Raw genomic sequence first — 17,857 nt, 5'->3', positions numbered from 1 at the left:
TTCTTGGTAACTTAATCTTTGGGGGGATGGTAAGGTGAAGATATTCCCACATGCAAGAGCATATTTCAACAGATTTCCAATTAGAGATTATATATATATAATTATATATAATAATTTTGAGATTATTATATTTGTGAGATGTACTCCACCAAAATTGGCCTTATTTTCTATCTGGTGATAATCTATGGAATTTCTTTTCCTTAGACCACGGACTTAGAAAGAGAAAAGTTATTAAGTTTATCCAGTTTAGAGACTACTATAATTCTGCTTGAGTATGTATGTGTCTGCATGACATCTGTGATATCCTGAACCATCTCTGTCTGTTCTTCAGAGCGATGGGAAGATGAATAAAGAGTTTATGTTGACAAGGACTATGAACTAAGCAGCTCCAAATACACTCCCCCAGGCTCCCAGAATACAAAGAAAAAAGTAATCACTCCAAATGACCCCCAACTATTTAGAATTTCATACCATCAAGTCAGATGAACCAAAATTGCTACCACCTGTAAAGATTCAAAGAAATAAAAAAATCACTAAGAAGAAGGGAAAAAGTGGCAGATGTGCTTGGGCGGGGGGGGGGGGGGGGCAGCAGAGGAAGAACATGCTTGGAGCACCCCCTCCAGGGAACTGGTGATCATATCAGAGACCGAGAAGTTCTGCCAGATTGGAAAGTAATAAAACAACATGCCTTATCTATTCTTCTCATACTTGGGATTTTAAGAAAGGTTTGTTAAAACTTATAGATCTTTTAAGGTCATAGGACTGAAGGCTGGGAGGAGTTTGGGTTTCTCTATACACAAAACCATAGACCTTTAGCTTTGGAAGGGACCTTGGGAATCATTTAGTATAATTTGCTACCCAATATGAAACATCCCTTATAAATGTGAATCTGTTTTCTGCATGCATGGCTCTAGTTATAGGAAACACAGTCTGCTCCAATTTTTAAGAGCTTTAGCTGTTGACAAGGTTTTCTCTTATATTGAGGCAATCTGCTTCCCTTTAACTTCTAATCATGGGTCCTAGTTAGCAAAACAGCAATAAGGTTCTATTCATAGTTCTCTACAAGTTAGGTCTTCGTAAGTTTGAAGCAGGATATCATGAATCTTGAGTCTCTTCTTTTCCAGGCTGAAATAGTCACAGTTCTTTAAACAGGGCTTTCAGATCTCCTGATAGCCTGCTTAAATTTTTCCTCTAAATGCACTTTTATCAGTGTCTTGCTTAAAATGTGATGCTCTAGATCAAATGCAATGCTTCAGGTATGGGCTTATTATCATTGCATACTGCCTCCAATTACAGTTGACAGGAAAGGTGAGATTACTTGCTCACATTTACTCAAGCAGATAGTAGCAGAGATAGAAATAGGAAATCGATCTCCTGATTCCCAGGTCAGTATTCTCTCCCTGCATCACAATGAAAATAGCCTGTTGGATAGGGGGGGAAAAAAAGGTTTCTGCAACACGGATAACAGAATTTTTGTGATAATAAAAGGAATGAATGGAAAATGATGAGTTTTAGGATTAAGAACTTCCTTCTCCTAGGTCAGGTTAATTCCCTTCCCAGGATCTCCACTCCTGTCCACAAAGGAAAATGAGATGTACTCTTAGGCAGCCTCTCTGGGTAAAGGTCTTCAAGGATCTAGTAGCAGAGGATCAAAGCATATGAGTACCCTCTGGTCTTTGTTTAAGAGGCCCAGCAAGGTCCAGACAGGTTTGCTGCAGTTCCCAACTAAAATCCCAACACTTCCTTGTCTAGGCAGTAGTATCCCCTGACATTACAGACAGCTTACAAATAAATCATAAAGAAATTTGATACGATTAAATATTGGCCTGGGCGGTGGCAGCAGATAGTGGGGTGGGGGAAGCCCTGGCATATAAGCTGCACTGCACTCACCTTTTAATCAGGATTTTCAATATCAAAATACAGATAGCAAAGGTGTAAAATGAAGTAATGTATATCACCTTTGGAGCAGTGGTTAAAATTTTGGGGGCGCACTGGGCAAAATAGGCATTCTGGTTGGGATCTGGCTTATGTGCTTTCTTTGTATTCAGCCCTCAAAATACATATGGAATTAATTCAATATATATACTTACTGCAAATCAACAAGACAAAAGGCAATGAAAAGTGAAATTCACACACAAAAAGAACTGCCTTGAAGTTGCTCGGCAACTAATGTTAAAAAGACGAACACGCAGACAGTAAACAAACTATGCTGGTATGAGAGAAAATGGATGCACACAATATAAACACACCTGAAATGAAGCCTTTCCTCTGAAGTAAATTCCAAAGCTGGGGGATAATTTACAATTGGGACTAATTTACCTTTGCCATCAGATTGAAAATTCCATGAAATCCTCACAGAAATCCCATAATAAAAAAATCCCACAGAAACTCTCCTTCTGCCAATGAAATAAATGTGCTCTCTGAGATTATGTGGCCCCTCGCGTGGGCAGTCCTGTGTAAGGGGCTGCCGGTGCAGGTTAATGGAGGATGGTTGCCCACCCGTGCCACACTTGGCCTGCCCAGCCCTGTCAGTACTTGGACTCTGATACACCTGAACCTTCCATGACTGCAGATGGGCTGCTGGGAAGAGGCTGCTCCATGGTCAGAAGTGACACTCAGTCCCCGTTTGTTTGAGAGGGCGCGCTGCTATATTTGGAGCAGAATATGCAAAGAACAACTGAGATAAGGCCAGGGTAAGCCACGCTGTCCTTCCCCTCCTGTCACCGGGTAGACTAGTAAGCAAGAAACTATTATGCTGGACGCAAGCCATTCTTATCCCCAAAGCAGTGGATTTTACAAGCCAAATAACAAATAGAAACCAAATCTAGGAATGCTGAATTCACTGAGAAATCCAAAAGAGAAACTGTCAATTCTTTCCCAAAGGGGTTGGGAGGAAGGGCTGAATAAAGCAATTCTATAAAATGCAATCCAAAAGCCCTCATTGTTTACTGCATGGTAAATCATAATGGCAGGAGTGGTCTTATCCTGTTACGCTGGAAAATGAGCTAGAAGAAGATAAAGTCACAGCCTTAGCCACTAAATAAAGTAAAGAAATACTTTATACATACAGCAGAATGCCCAGACAATGCACAGTCTCACTGTTCTCAGCCACTCCTGCGAAGGGAAAGTTTCTCCCTTTCAAGTTTTGCTGCAGGCATCGCGACAAAGCATTCTGACAGGCAGTCACAATGTTAGGAAGATCGCAAAGGCAGTTTGCTTAGGACACCACAGAGCTGGCTGATGTTTGAATTCTGGGCAGACGATATTTTATTTCCTTTTTCTGAATTAAGAAATGGGCCTATCCTTCAGTATAAAAAAAGAAGGACAATGTACCAATAAAGAGGAGATGTTGCATGTAATCAACTAAGCCATGTTGATCTCTCCTGCCTATAGAGTTGAAGACGGCCATTCTGTCTGTTGAATGGGAACAACGGTATAGACAGCCAGGGGACCCAGAGGCTCTCATTTCTATATTCTGCATTGACATTTTCCCCACTCTTCTCTCACTGTAAACATGCACCTATGGCTTCACTTAGGGTCACCTCAACCAAATAAAAATCTCATGTGCATCAAGACAGGACCCAATGAGCCTAGTAATTCTACTTCTAGGTAGACCTTTAGGTAAAAATTCTCAAGAAACAGTTATATGCATGCACAATGAAACAAGCATAAGAATGTTCCATGAAATGCTACTTGTAACAATACCAACAAAAAGATGGAAACAATTCAAATGTTCTTCAATAGGTGAAAGGATGATAAAATGTGGCATATTAATATAATGGAATACTATACAACAGATAAAGGGAACAAATCAGACCTCCTTATTAGAACAGAGAAATCTTAAAAATACTATCGAGTGAAAAAAAATGTTGCAGAATAATACGTAGTGTGATCTACATACATAAATTTAGAAAACACACAAGGTAACATTCTATATTATTCATAGGTACTCATATATGGCTTAAACAAAAAAACTGAAAGAATAAATGATCGAATTCACATCAAGAATCAAACTGCCTAGAGCCACTGTGGAAAACACTATGAGGGTTCCTCAAAAAGTTAAAAATAGAACACTACTGGAAATTTACCCCCAAAATACAAAAACATTAATTCAAAGGGATACATGCACTGCTATGTTTATTGCAGCATTATTTGTAATAGCCAAATTATGGAAGAAGTCCAAGCGCCCATCAATAGATGAATGGAGATATATATATATATATATATACACACAATAGAATATTACTCAGTCACAAAAAAGAATAAAATCTTGCCATTTGCAGCAACATGGATGGAGCCAGGGAGCATAATGCTAAGTGAGTCAGAGAAGGACATATATGATATGATTTCACTCATATGTGGAATTTAAGAAACAGCAAGCAAAGGAAGAGAGAGAGAGAGAGAGATAAACCAAGAAACAGACTCTATCAACTATAGAGAACAAGCTGATGGTGACCAGAGGGGAGGTGAGTGGGGGGATGGGTTAGATAGGTGAGCACTTAGCATGATGAGCACTGAGTAATGTACAGACTTGTGGAATCACTATATTGTAAACCTGAAACTAATATAAACACTGTGTGTTAACTATACTGGAATTAAAATTAAAAACAAAAGTTTTTTTTTTTTTTTTTTTTTAAAGGGGAAAAAATGGGCCTATCTAGGCCTGGGGATGAAATATACTCTAGTGTTTGCTTCTTTTGTTTTCATTTAATTCTTTTTCCTTTCTTTTTATATTTCTTCTTGCCAATTGTACAGATTTTAAAATAAAAGATGAAACAGACCAAAAAAATCTTGAATTTTTAAGTCTGGATAGCAGAAATATATTGTTATATTTAAATTTCTCAAAAAACATTAGGTCTCAAAGGGGCCAATCACTTGACCATATTTATTCTGAGGTATGGAAAATTCTATCTATTGGATGTCAAGGCATTCTAAAGTAAATGAAGACTTAGCACTGCTTGATGTTTCCTCTGAAACTTAAAGGCGGAGAATTGATAGCTATCTGAGTGAATGTTTGCTATTTCAGACACGAGCCTGCCGCTCAGCTAGTCCGGTTCCCGACAAGGCCACTGGAGAGCGGAGGCAGAAGAACACCATCACAACTGAGTAGCTCTGGCATCAGACAGATCTGAGTTCGACTCCTGGTTCAGCCATTTCGTGGGAGTTTGGCTAAGCTGCTTAACCACTTTGAGCACCAGTTTCCTCAGCTATAAAACAGAAATAATTCTTATCTCACAGAATCTTTGAAAAATTACTTGAGATAATGAATGGATACCCTGCTTAGTTTTTGCCTAGCATGTAGGAAATACTCAAATGGGTAAGGAAAATGAAAGGGATGAGGAAGCATTGATTGAGGGCTTTTAAAAGTTAACCACTCTTTGGTTAATTTTATGTACGTGATGAAGATGGGACATGCCCCTCATGATCGTGGGGCATATGAAGAGGTGAACAAGTACAGGATGTGAGGTGGTGACCGGGGATAAGAGGCCTTCTAGCTGTGCCCCAAACCGCCGTGCCTTCCCATCATCACTGAGAATCACTGTTTAGCAGTGGTCTGGATATTTTAGGCTCCTAGAACTGCAGAGGTGTAGCTGGTAGCAACTCTGGATCACAGTTCCCTCTGGGAACCTGGCTTCCAGAGATCACAGAAATGTGAGGCTTCCTGTTGGCAGCAGCTGAAACCCCCGGGTAGACAAAATTCTGGGGTGAGGATGGCTGCTACTCAGTCTAAGCGGCCAGGAAGCGGTGGGAGTGGTCTCAGGGGACCCCATCCTGAATAAGAGGCTCCAGGAGTCCTAAATGAAGGCTAACAGGTGGTCCTAAGATATCTGTCTGCTCTAAGTCTCACTTTCTTTGGAAAGAGAGACAATGCTCTATGTATCTTTCTTCCAAATAGCAATAAAGCTACGAAATGAAAGATTACGAAAAATGACCTCTTCAGATCTCAAACTCTGAAGAAGAAACCTCAAGTGGGGTCCATGTGCACGCCCATCCTCCCTTTCCCACCTTCTCACCCACGCTATCCTGAACACATCCTATGTTGCTGTTGAAAACATAAAACTGCTTTTCTTAGCTATTTATGTTTCTCAAAAACATTTCCTGTCCAAAAAAGTATCAGTAGCAGATACCTTATTTTCCTACAGTTATTAATCTTCAGAACTCACAACGATCAGAAAATGAGCAAAACTAATTTTCCTTTGTATTGAGCCTCACTCAATTGGCTCCTTCTCTGGACAAATAGGTGGCAGGGCACTACTAGGCTCATTTGAATGTTTCTTGCTGAAATTTAAACCTCTGGTGTCTTAATCTTCTGGATGTGCATGGAACAGTTTTGAAGGAAGAAATCAGCAACCCGAACGATGTTCTCTAGCAGTTCCCAAGTACAAAATTGCTCCAGATATTCCTCTCAGTCCAGAGACAGTGCCTATCACTTTAGCAGCCAGGTGCTTTGACATGTTTCCTATTACGTTCAGAAAATGAGGAAACAGATGGTGGGAGGGATTAAGTGACATGATTGAGGCCAAGAATAAGGGTTTTTAAACTCTCCCCCTTTCATTTGTTGGGAGATATTCTTTCTGCATTCTGGTCTGCATTCTCTCAAGAGTTTAAATTAAGTAGGCGAAGATCATGGTGAATGCTCTGTCTACTTTGGAGTAACAGTTAAAAACGCCAGCCTCTTGAACATCTTGCCTGTCACTGAATCCTTGAGTGAGTCTGCCTACATTAATCAGTATCTCCTGAGGGGATGTCTGGAGAGTCGGGGTAGTCAAACGAGGTTTTTCACAACAGAGAGGTCTACTGAAGGAGGGCGTGAAGGCAGGAGTGGGGGGGGGGACGGGAGAGAGAGACAGAGAGAGAGAGAAAGAGGGAGAGCAGGAGGGAGAGGAGAGATTAAAGGAGGAAGGGAGACAGGAGAGAAGAAGAGAGGAGGCACAGAAGGAGGAAGGGGACAGCAGGGGAGGGAGGGTAAGAACCCCACTCCACCCTTCCATTTTTGGGGGGGAGAAAACCTCGCGATGTTGGTGCTAGTATGAGGTAAAGTGGTCTGTGTACTTATGAGGAAAAGTTTCAATTTTCATCTTGATAAATACTTCTGGGTTTGTACATATACCGCAACAGATTATAGTTCAAGATCAAAACTGCACCTGCAGTTCACAATGACCTATTTTTTGCCCCAGTCCCCCAAAGTTGCTCTGTAGCAAAGCCAAGTCAAAACAATGCTCAAAAAAAGGCTGCAAGTTCCTGGCAATTTCCCTTCCACGCCACATGCTGCCAAGGTCACCCAGAGGTGAGGCTGAACTCTCCATTTGGCCTTCTTTTTTTTTTTTCCTTTGCTTTTTCCTCCCCCCTTCCCCTCCCTCTACTTACGTACATAGTGATATGGTTTATAGCCTGTACCTCAATAGCATTATCACCCTGGATTTTTATCAGACCTGGGGTCAGGGAAGAAGGAAAGGAGATTGGATGTGGGCCTGGGTGTGGCAAAGTCCTGCTGCCTTATCAGGGAGGTAAGAAAGTGAATCCGCCTGGTATGCTTCTGGCTGTGAAGTGCAAGGAGGTGAGCCAAGGTGCCAGGGGGTCACTAGGAGTTCACTTTGGACCAGTGCCCAATGTTTGTAGAACTTAGCTCATCAACTTTTCTAATTTGCAAAGATGTATTTCCTGTTGGGTTTCTTCCTCCCTGTCATCTAAGGTAAAAGAACCCAGTAGGCAGCTTGTTTGGTGTGTACAGGAAACGTCCCTTTCCTGAATTAAGTCCAATTATGGTAATTCATTCAGAAAATCCTTGGGATCACTGGTGCAAGTTAAACTGCCCAGGGTGGAGGAGATGGGTGTTTAGTCAGGGCACTATGTGTGAAGGATCCCTGGGTGCTTTCCTCACCACTGCACTGACCTGTACCTGAACCTACCCAACGTCATCTCGCAAACTACGTAACCTCGGCATGCCTGGTTTTACTCTCCAATAAAATGGCGGTCCTCCCTTATTTATTCCTAAACTGCTTCTATTACCTGCTTAAAGAGCCATGGAGAGTAGAACAACTCTCAGTGACAGAGAAAGAAACATAGGATCAAATTTCAAGAGTCTGTGTTTCAGGACTTTGGGACTGAGGGTTGGCTGACAAGGGGGGCCCTGTGGCTGGCCCTGAATAGAATGTTAGCAGCACTGTTCTTTTATGCTAGTTTTGGATAGAACTGGCTATTGCTTGGGTCCTACTAGAGAATAACTACAAAGCAGGTGGGAATACCGACTGCTTCCCTCTGATTAAGATCCTGGCCGAAAATATTGCAAAATGCTAAGGAAAAGTGTTCATTTTCTGAAACTGATATCGCTTTAAAAAGAAGGTACAAGATGAGACCAAAGACTCCTCTTTTCTGGTTACAGTCAAATTGCCCTTACACCCATCTGACCTACTTTAGAATCCAGGTGTGATTAACAATAGCAATAATCACTTCCACTCATACCAGAAGACTTTATCAAGTCAAGTACCCATGGTCAAGACACGTGTCAAGGGACTGCATCTCTCCTGAAATACAAAGAGGGCATACACCTAAGTCCCCTTAGCAAGAAGCTCATTTATCAACACAAACGCAGGAATCTATAGACATAAAATAATTTATAAGCACTCTCTCACTGGAAATCATTTGGCTTTCTTTTAATTCCATTAAAAAAAAGTTTATTTGTTCATTCATTCAACAAACATTTTTGAACAGGGGCTATGTACCAAGAACCGAGCTAGGGATTTAAAAATGACTAAGACAGCAGTCTATCTTAACTAGTTCACAGCTAGTAGAGGAGATATATAGGAAAATAAATACAGTATGGTATGATACACTATACTAGAGTTTTGTGTAAGGTGTTAAGGAGGTGCAGAGGGCTGGCCAGTTCCTTCCTGAGAAAGTCAGAAAAAGTTTCCCAGAAGAGGAAATATCTGACTGAGCCTTAAGAGTTCAGTAAATGTTTGCCAGGGGAGTAAGTGCCTAGCTAAAAGGAAGAAACTTTGTATTCATTGAATAGCAACAAATTTTGTGTGGGTACACCAAGGGAACGGTAGAAGAGACAGCTGGGAAGGCCCGTAGGGGCTGGTCTGAGAAGGCACTTAAAAACAAGGGCTTCCCCCACACCCCCACATTCTTCTCTGGAGTGGACAAATCCTGAAGAGCTGTATACAGAAGAACAATCAATCAAATTTTTAGTTTGGAAAGGCTGGCAGCAATTGCAGGGGGAAGAGGGGCTTACCATGCAGAAACAGAAGGGATATTGAGACAAGTGTGCAAAATACCTACGACAAAGTTTCTGGTAAACGTGGGCACTTGTGCAAGTTTTGTTATATACCTGCCACCATTAGGAGTGCTACAGAAAATCAATAAAAGAGTTCAGAGACTGGAATGTAATGGTGAGGGAAGCTTCATGGAGAAGGCAGGAAGGAACGAAGAAACCACAGAAGCTCAGGTAGGGTGAGCATCCCAGAATGCAGAAACAGCTCAAATAAAGTGTGAAGCCTCTAACTACAGGCTAGAAACATGATGTACTGGGGAAACAGACAACACCTATCAGACCAGTGGGGAAACAAGATAGATCAAGTCACACAGAAGTCCACCAAAGTCCACCAAAATCTACATGGCATCCCAAAGCGGGAGTAGGCAGCCAATATCTGGGGACACCGAGCCTCCATGATTATGCTAGTGTAATAAGGGTTTTGTCAACTTCTAAGCTTGTACATTTGACTGAGATGAAACACAATGGACAAATACAAAGCATAAAGAACTTATCAAATTCAACACCCAAAGAACAAATAATTCAATCAAGAAATGGGCAACTTCTTTCCAAAAGACACAGATTCCTCTAGTCTGTTAGCAATGTTGAAATTTAATCACCAAGTGAAATGACATTAACTTGAGATAAATGCGCCTCACTGGTTAGCACCTTGTGAGTTTCCTCATCATTTAAGAGTTGTACAAGAATTACAAGAGCATACAACCGTCTGCCACTAAAAGAGGAGTTGGGAAGGCCAAGAGTACTTGTATTTGTGTCCTTGCTGAAAACTCTTCTGATATAGGAAAACCTCAGTGTGAAGTATACATTTAACACTTACACTAAGCAGAGATGTGAATAATTAGATCATTCCAATCCTATGAATGGAACATTTCCATCCAGCAATGAAACCCATTTTGGATTATTATTCTTTGTTTATTAAGCCAACAAGAGCACTCATTCTAGCCAGCCCGTCACAAGCACAAAGTGAACTAAATGGTTTGTTTAGTCTAACGATAGTGTTCTCTGCCAAACAAGGAGGATCCCAAAATAAAACGTGACTTTACCATGGAATGCTGTTACATAATTAGAGGGAAGAGATGTAAAGATGGGGGCAACAGAATGACGCATTTCTTTTTTATTCAGCATGACCAGAGATGGGATGGATTTCTTGCCAGTTTAAAGCACAAGGTGTGACAAGGTGTAGCTCATGACTGACTCTAGCAATAAATCAGTTGATGGTATTCCCTTAACCTAGTACACACTTGATAACTGCAGCACCATCCTGCAGTTCTGTTGATGATATAAGGCAGTAAGCCACACACTGACTTTCAGATGACATTTCACGGACAACAAAGAGCTAAAGTTTATCTCGGACCCATTCACTCTACATCATAAATGACCCCACCACCCCTCCTAGTCATTAACAATGCTAAGTTACTGCTGGAGGATTTTGCCTACTTCATTTTTTAATAGTTCCAGAAAGTCGTCCAGCCCATGTGTCAACAGACCACTTGGAGTTCAACCAACACTCCATAGCTCTCAGCTGGTAATTAGAATGTTTTCCTAAATATGTAGCTGATCGGTGATTTCCAAATTGCAAGACTCTTCCTGGGCCACTTTCAGGTCTGGTAACCTCTCAGCACTTAAGAAATCAATTCACAAAGTGGGCAAGTAGAGTCATTTCCCTCAGCAGTTTTAACAAATTCTATGCTTCATGAAGACATGGATGGTCAAAACCCATTTTTATTTTCTGATTAGCGCTGCTCAATTAATCCTCAACTCTCTTACAATCGGCACTAAAAGAGACATAATCTTCCTTCTAAAAGTACACTTGGCCCCGGACACATCCTGATTTCACCTGTTCAGGTCTCTGGGTATTCAATAAAGCAAGTTCAGCCGCTGTGCCAAGAGGCCACACAGAGTTCAAGGTAACACCTCACAGCCATCAGCAGGTTAATTATAATTTCATTTTCAAACACACCGACAGCATGCTTGTTTCAACTCCAAATGACCTTACCTGCTTAATTTTTTTGGGGGGGGGGGTCTACATGGAGTAAATTTCTGTCAGCAAAGCTGAAAGGCCACTCAGAGTTCATGGTAACAATTCATATTTTTAACAGGTTGCCCAGACCTAAATCCTCACCTTCCAACATTCCAGAGAGCGCACTTAGTAGCTATGAAGAAAGTAGGGCATGGGGGATGGGGAAGGGAGAAGCGCAGAAAAGGGAAGGAGGGCCATGGCTTCTGGTTTCTGGAGTTTTGAGAGGTTCAGTGCCAATGGCTATCTTAGTGAGCTGACTGGCTCGGTGCGGGGGGAAGGCCCTGAACTTTTGGGGTAGAGCCTTATAGGAGTTTCTAGATACTTACTTGATGACTGCATCACTGCCAGAAGCAAAACTGGCTCAAAAGCAGTCTTGTGTTACATTCTGAAACGATCACAATAGTGGAAGCTTGATGCTGCACCGAAGGCAGCTGGGACTAATGCTGATTTCCTTCTGCTCTCTCAGTGAGTAGGAACAGAAAAGAAGTTCTCAGAAGGGTAAACGCTTTCTGCAGACAAGGGCTCTTTCTCTTATCAATTAGGCTGAAAGAGCCCAGGTAACATCAATGAGAGGAGGCATTTCAGATGTGGTTTTTCTCATCCCCTGCTGCCTATATTGAATCACGTGCCAGAATGACAAATTTTGTGGGAATGTTCTATAGGACCAATTGGCCCATTTTCCCACTTAAAAACCAAACCAAAACAAGTGGCCCCAAAGCTTTTGCTCAGAAATGCTTTCTGTGTAACACATCACTCATCCTAGATGGAAATCTCATTTTCCATTTCACAGAGCTTAGCTGGTTTTTTTGGTTGTTTTCATTCTTTTACCTTTTCCAAACTCCGTACATGACTCAACTGCTCATGGTATTATTCATGTTGTGAGTAATTTGAAGGGACTAAAAATAAGTACAGACCCCACTAACATATTTCATTCTTGGCAATTTATTCCCCTTGAAACAATTATTAGTTGCGTGGGACTTGGCCTCAAGTTGCTTAAGAACACTCTTTCCTGGCCCTTGGATCACCACCTGGCTTGGGCTGCATCTCCTTTCTTACAGCCTGATCTGCCTTGTCAAGAGTCTTCGAATGACAAAATGAAAGGACAATTTCTATAATGTTCACTCATTCCCTCTACAGAGGTTCCTTGTCTTGGCAAACAAGTGGGTGGCCTAACAACCATTTCACTCTCAAAATGTGACCACAGTCAATCTCAATACTGCTTTTCAAATGAGGGAGGTAATTTCTGGTTGCTGCAGGACCACAAAGCATTTAGTTGAGTGCCCAGCCATCAAGCCTGAATGTTTCATTATTGTTGCATAATCCAGTGATTTAAATTTTTTAGTTGCAGAGCTGGTTGTCTTCCCCCAGATGAACCTTATGAAGAAGCCCAGTATATAAAACATGTAATGTCAAAGCTGTTCAGGCAAATTTAGGATAAATTACCCAGGGACCTATCAGCTCAGCCCTTCTAACTCCCCCATTCCACCAACTTCTACCACCACAGCATAGCATTGCACCCAAGGGAGCTCAATGGAACCGTTAGCTGCCATGCAACACAGCGTAAAGGCTATTAAACTATGGATGTTGGTGGTAATTAGAAAGTAGATATTTGTAAGTAGCAAATCATTCAATTTAATTAACTCATAACTATAGGAACATGTTAGAACACTTTTATTTCCCCATTACATTATCATCTCTGGAAGGCAGAAGCTTTGGCTTGTTTATATATACTCCCCAACATACCCAGCTCCTACTAAATGTTCAGTAAATGTTACGTTACACTACTTTGCCTCAGACTGGAAAAAAATTACTTTCTATGTAAAACATGGCATTTTAAGGGGGGCAGGAAGCATATCTTCCTCCTCCCTTACTCCGCATTCACCCAGAAATCCATGGTCATCACAGTGATTGGAAGATACTTGTCATCACATCAGACAGTCTTCATCATAGAAACATTCCATCTGGCCTTCAAACAAGGCGACAACCTGTATGCATCTCAACTTTCCTTAGTGAGAAATGTAGAATGACAGTTGAAAGTTGAAGCATTGAAGAAAGCTTATTTGGTCTCAACTTCCCCACCTATAAATGGCAACAATCGAACTGATCATTTCCCCTGTCTGGCATTCCAAAGGAGGTGGTGACTGCTCAACCGAGGCAAAGAAGTCACTTGAAGTCTGCTTTTCATTTTAGGGGGATTGTGCCTTCTCAGTCAACAAGCAACCAAGTATTTATTGACATCTTTTGGGGTCCAAACAAGAGCAATGAACTTGAAGTCAGAACACTGGAGCCCAAATTTAGGATTGCTACTTCATAGCGGTATGACATTGCTCAAGAACACCTTCAGTATTGTTTCCTCATTACTGTTAGTGGAACAATAATTGGTATCTCACAAGATAATCTGTAAGAGAAAAAGATAATATTTATGAAAATATCTAGTGTTCCTGGTGACTATATGATTCAGGATCCTGTGTAGGATCCCAGGAATGGAAAGGGTTAAAGGAGAGACACTAAAGAAATGTACTGGGACTTTGTACATCAACTGCCATTAAGGTGAATACCCAGGAAATTCGTATTTTAATGTCTAGAGTGCTCAGAGCTACCAGCTTAGCTCTAGGGAATTAAAGTTGTGGGATGGTAAAGGAGGAACCTAGGGCTCTGGGTTTGTTCCTAAGTGAGCCTCAAGATATATCAAACTGACCCAGATTCAGAACCCTATTGAGATTAAAGGCAAAAACCTGAGCCACATTCCATCTGTGGAACAATCATACTAATGGTTGCTCCATGACATGAAAAGGATTTTCATTTCAATCACCATATCTTTTCCAACACTCTCTTTCCCTTTCCCTCTTTTATGCCTTAATCAGGGCGGAACTGGAGCTAGAACAGAGACTGGATATTCTCAGAAGTGTAGAATACTATGGTCATAGGCCTATTTACCAGCGTTAAGATCTGTTCCTTTAGATAATTATTTCTCTGCCAAACTTTCTGGAGTTATGCAGATATAACTATATTTTAGATTCCCCTCGGGGATAATCTGACCAGTCCTTAAGATAAGAATCAAAATAGCTAGGGTAAAGGATCAGATGACTTAGAAAATTTGGACCTTGGTCCACACAAAAATTGTATAAAGGGTTCAAATGCTAAAGAATTGCTTTTTGTATGTGATCAAATAGAATTCTGAGCTGGAGGCCATTTTTTTTATTCCTCTCAAAGTTACGATGGCAAAGGAACTTCTGATTTACTCCTTTTTGGATCAACATTGGTGAACGAGCAAAATAAGAACAGACAATTTTTCTAAACTACTGAGTCATTTAGAAACAGAAGACTGACATTGTCATCCACAATAACCTGCTTAACTGAACCAAGTAATGTTTCTTAAAAATACATTTTTCATTTGTCTCGCAGCAAGCACGTACTGAGTACTTAATCTGTGTAGGATCGTAGTCATTACAACCTCTGGTCTTCATTAATCTCTTCCTATCATCCTGGTTCTCTTTTGCCATTTTCTCATTTTTGTACCTTTTTTAAATGGCATTATAACAAAGCATTTTATTTATGAGACCAATTCAAATAACATATTCTGACATTTCTTTCTATACTTTTATTCCCCTATTTCATCCTCATATTCTTTCTGGGGATTCTCTCCATTGCCTGTATCACCCTCTGACTCCTTCACAAATTAATTCAGATATATTCCAACTATAGTAACTCACTTTTTTCCTCCTTCTTTTCACATTCCTTGTGTTCATAAGCCTTTTTTTAGTAAAGTGTTCTGAGATAAAACAGATGTTGGAATTAAGCAAAAATAAATGACCATTTCCCATGCACCAAATATGGGTATAAAAGTCCATGATATTAACCTGCAAGAATCACTGCAAGTTAAAATTAAACATATCTTCAGACATTTCATCCAGACATGGTTGGGAACCCATGAGGCTTCAGAGCATTAAAGGTGGTAATGCCATCAGTATGAATTTCTATTGTAAATCAGTAAACAGGTTTTTGGGTATGATGAGTAACTTGCAGCAGACCAACACTTCTGCCAAGAACAATTAGAAAAGCCAGAAACAAAATTAAAAAAAAAAAAAAAGCTGCTTGAAGGCATCAAATTGCTGCTGAGACATCCAGGATTTGAGAAGACAAGATCTGGGAGAAAAGAGAAGTTCTCTGGGATAAGCCCAAAATTCTGCATACCAGATTCTTGGTGTTGGGAGAGAGGCAAGGAAGCCAGGAGAACTTCTGGCAAACTCACAGGGCTGGAGAGAAAAAGCTGGAGTTTGGTGTTACCAAGGGAGAAAGAATTTAAGTAATCAAGATTACAGAGAGAAGACAGGGACAGAACAGCAAGCTTACTGGCATGTGCTGATGCTAAACCATAGCAGGCAGGGGGCTGAGAAGCCAAGCAGAAAATGGCTGAAAAGTAGAGCAGAGTTTTCTGCAGACTCGTGGTGCTGAATAAACAAAAATTAAGAGTTCACCTCCCAGCTAGGAGGGGCTTTTTCTAAAATGCCCTGGGCTCTTACTTGGGACACACTGAGGGATACCTATAATAATGGATATGAACAAAGTGTACACGGAACCTTATATAAACTGCACCCCAGTCACAAGTCTGCATAATTCCTAAATGGATGGCACTGATGTCCCCTCACTCTAAATACCTGCTAAAGGACAAGCTCAATCTCTGGAGGCAAATATCATTATACAGGGCCACTAAAAATTTCCATGCACAATGGCTGGGATTCAATAAAAATACAGATTTTCTAAGGACAAGAGCAAGAAAAACAGACAACAGAAACAGTCCTACAGGTAAACAAAATCAGAAATAAATTTCAAAATAACTGTGATTAACATGCATAATAAAATAGAGGACAAAATGCAGAATTTCACCTCACAACTGAAAAACGAAAAAAAAGAGGAAATTTCAGCACTGAAAAATATAATAGCTAAATAATAGTGGGTAGGTTTAAGAACAGATTGCACACTGCTGAAGAAAGCATTAATAAAATGGAATATTGGTAAGTACAAAATATCTAGACTGAAGCAAATACTTAGATTGAACCAAAAAGATAAAACATATGAGATACAGTAAAAAGAACCAAAATATTTATTATTAGAGGCTCAAAGAGCTAGAGGATGAAGGAAATGAAAATTTAAAGATATAGTAGCTACAAATTTTTTAAACTGATGAACGACATCAAGTCACAGATTCAAAAGGAATTTTAAATTCCATGGAGGAAAAACACAAAGAAAACCATACCAAGGCACATTAGAGGAAAACTGCCAAAACCAAAGACAAATATTCAAAGGATGAGCAACAAGACTGACCCCTGACTTCACCAAGAAAAAGGATGAAAATCCGAAAACAGTAGAATTACATAATGACAAACTAAAAGAAAGTAACTGGCAACTTAGAATTCAATACCCAGTGAAAATGTCCTTCAGGAAGAAAGGCAAAAAATAAAAAGACATTTAAAGACAAACAAAAGCTAATTTGTTATCAGTGGACCTAAAAGAAATACTAAACTAAAAGAAATATTAAAAAGAATGTGGAAAGAAACAAAAGGGTAAATATTAGACACATAAGATAAATATCATCATCATCATAATTGTGTTCCTTTGAATTTAGAATATTTGTCAAGTTAAAATGTATGACAGCAATAATAAAAAGGTTCTAGCATTTTTGTGGGACTTGTTATACTAGACTCTAATAAGTTAAGGATGCTTATTGCAGAGTTTATGGCAATCACTAAATGAGATATCCAACAATAAAAAATACGTTTGTTATACAGTCTAAAAAACAAACTTATAGATAAAAGAGTAGAATAATAAAATACAACTAATTTTTAAAAGGGAAGAAGGAAAAAATGAAAAAAAAAACAAAGAGAGGGCAAAAATACAAAACAAGAAGTATAATGACATATATAAACCCTGATATATCAGTAATTAATTTAAATTCCAGTTAACTAAATACTCCCATTAAAAAGCAGAATGTTAGAACAAAGAAACACTCTACATGCTTCTGAAAAAAAACATACCTTAAATATAACAATCATAAAAACCTGAAAATAAAATGATGAAAAATATATACTATGAAAATACTAGTCAAAGAGAAAGCCGGTGTGGCTATACTAACATCAGACAAAGTAGACTTTAAGGTAAGAAGCATTATTGGAGATACAGGGGGACATATCACAATGTTAAAAGAGTCAATCTACCAAGAAGATGCAACATTCCTAAATTTAAATACACCTAGTATTATATGCTTTAATATATGTAGAGAAAAATGGACAGGAATGAAAGGAGAAATAACAAATCTACCATCCTAACTGGACAGTTGCATGCCCCTCAATAACTGATATAATAATAATTACAACAACAACCAAAAAATTAGTAGAGATACAGATTTGCCTATTTGATAAATAAACTTGATCTAATGTCTATAGAACACTGTAGCCAGTAACTACAGAAAACACACTTTTTAAAAGGGCATTAGAGGACCGGAGGGGGAGACGAACCATGAGCGACGATGGACTCTGAAAAACAAACTGAGGGTTCTAGAG

The 17,857-nt window shown here is 39.8% G+C and overlaps 1 protein-coding gene across 4 annotated transcripts in view; it reads right to left on the bottom strand.

The window, feature by feature from the left end:
* EXOC6B (exocyst complex component 6B) overlaps positions 1-17,857 on the bottom strand; it is a 610,253-nt gene that overhangs the window by 89,181 nt on the left and 503,215 nt on the right. The window contains exon 21 of one of the 4 annotated variants that reach the window (XM_027620970.1): positions 13,669-13,695. The exons of the other annotated variants lie outside the window; for them this stretch is intronic. Within the exon in view, the coding sequence (XP_027476771.1) occupies positions 13,684-13,695 (12 nt within the window). The 3' untranslated portion in view covers positions 13,669-13,683. Of the gene's footprint in view, positions 1-13,668; positions 13,696-17,857 lie in introns of those variants that run through there. 4 annotated transcript variants of the gene reach the window in all.

The sequence above is a fragment of the Zalophus californianus genome, chromosome 8, assembly GCF_009762305.2.
Source record: "Zalophus californianus isolate mZalCal1 chromosome 8, mZalCal1.pri.v2, whole genome shotgun sequence".
NCBI lineage: Eukaryota > Metazoa > Chordata > Mammalia > Carnivora > Otariidae > Zalophus > Zalophus californianus.
This window is presented reverse-complemented; position numbering and strand designations above follow the sequence as displayed.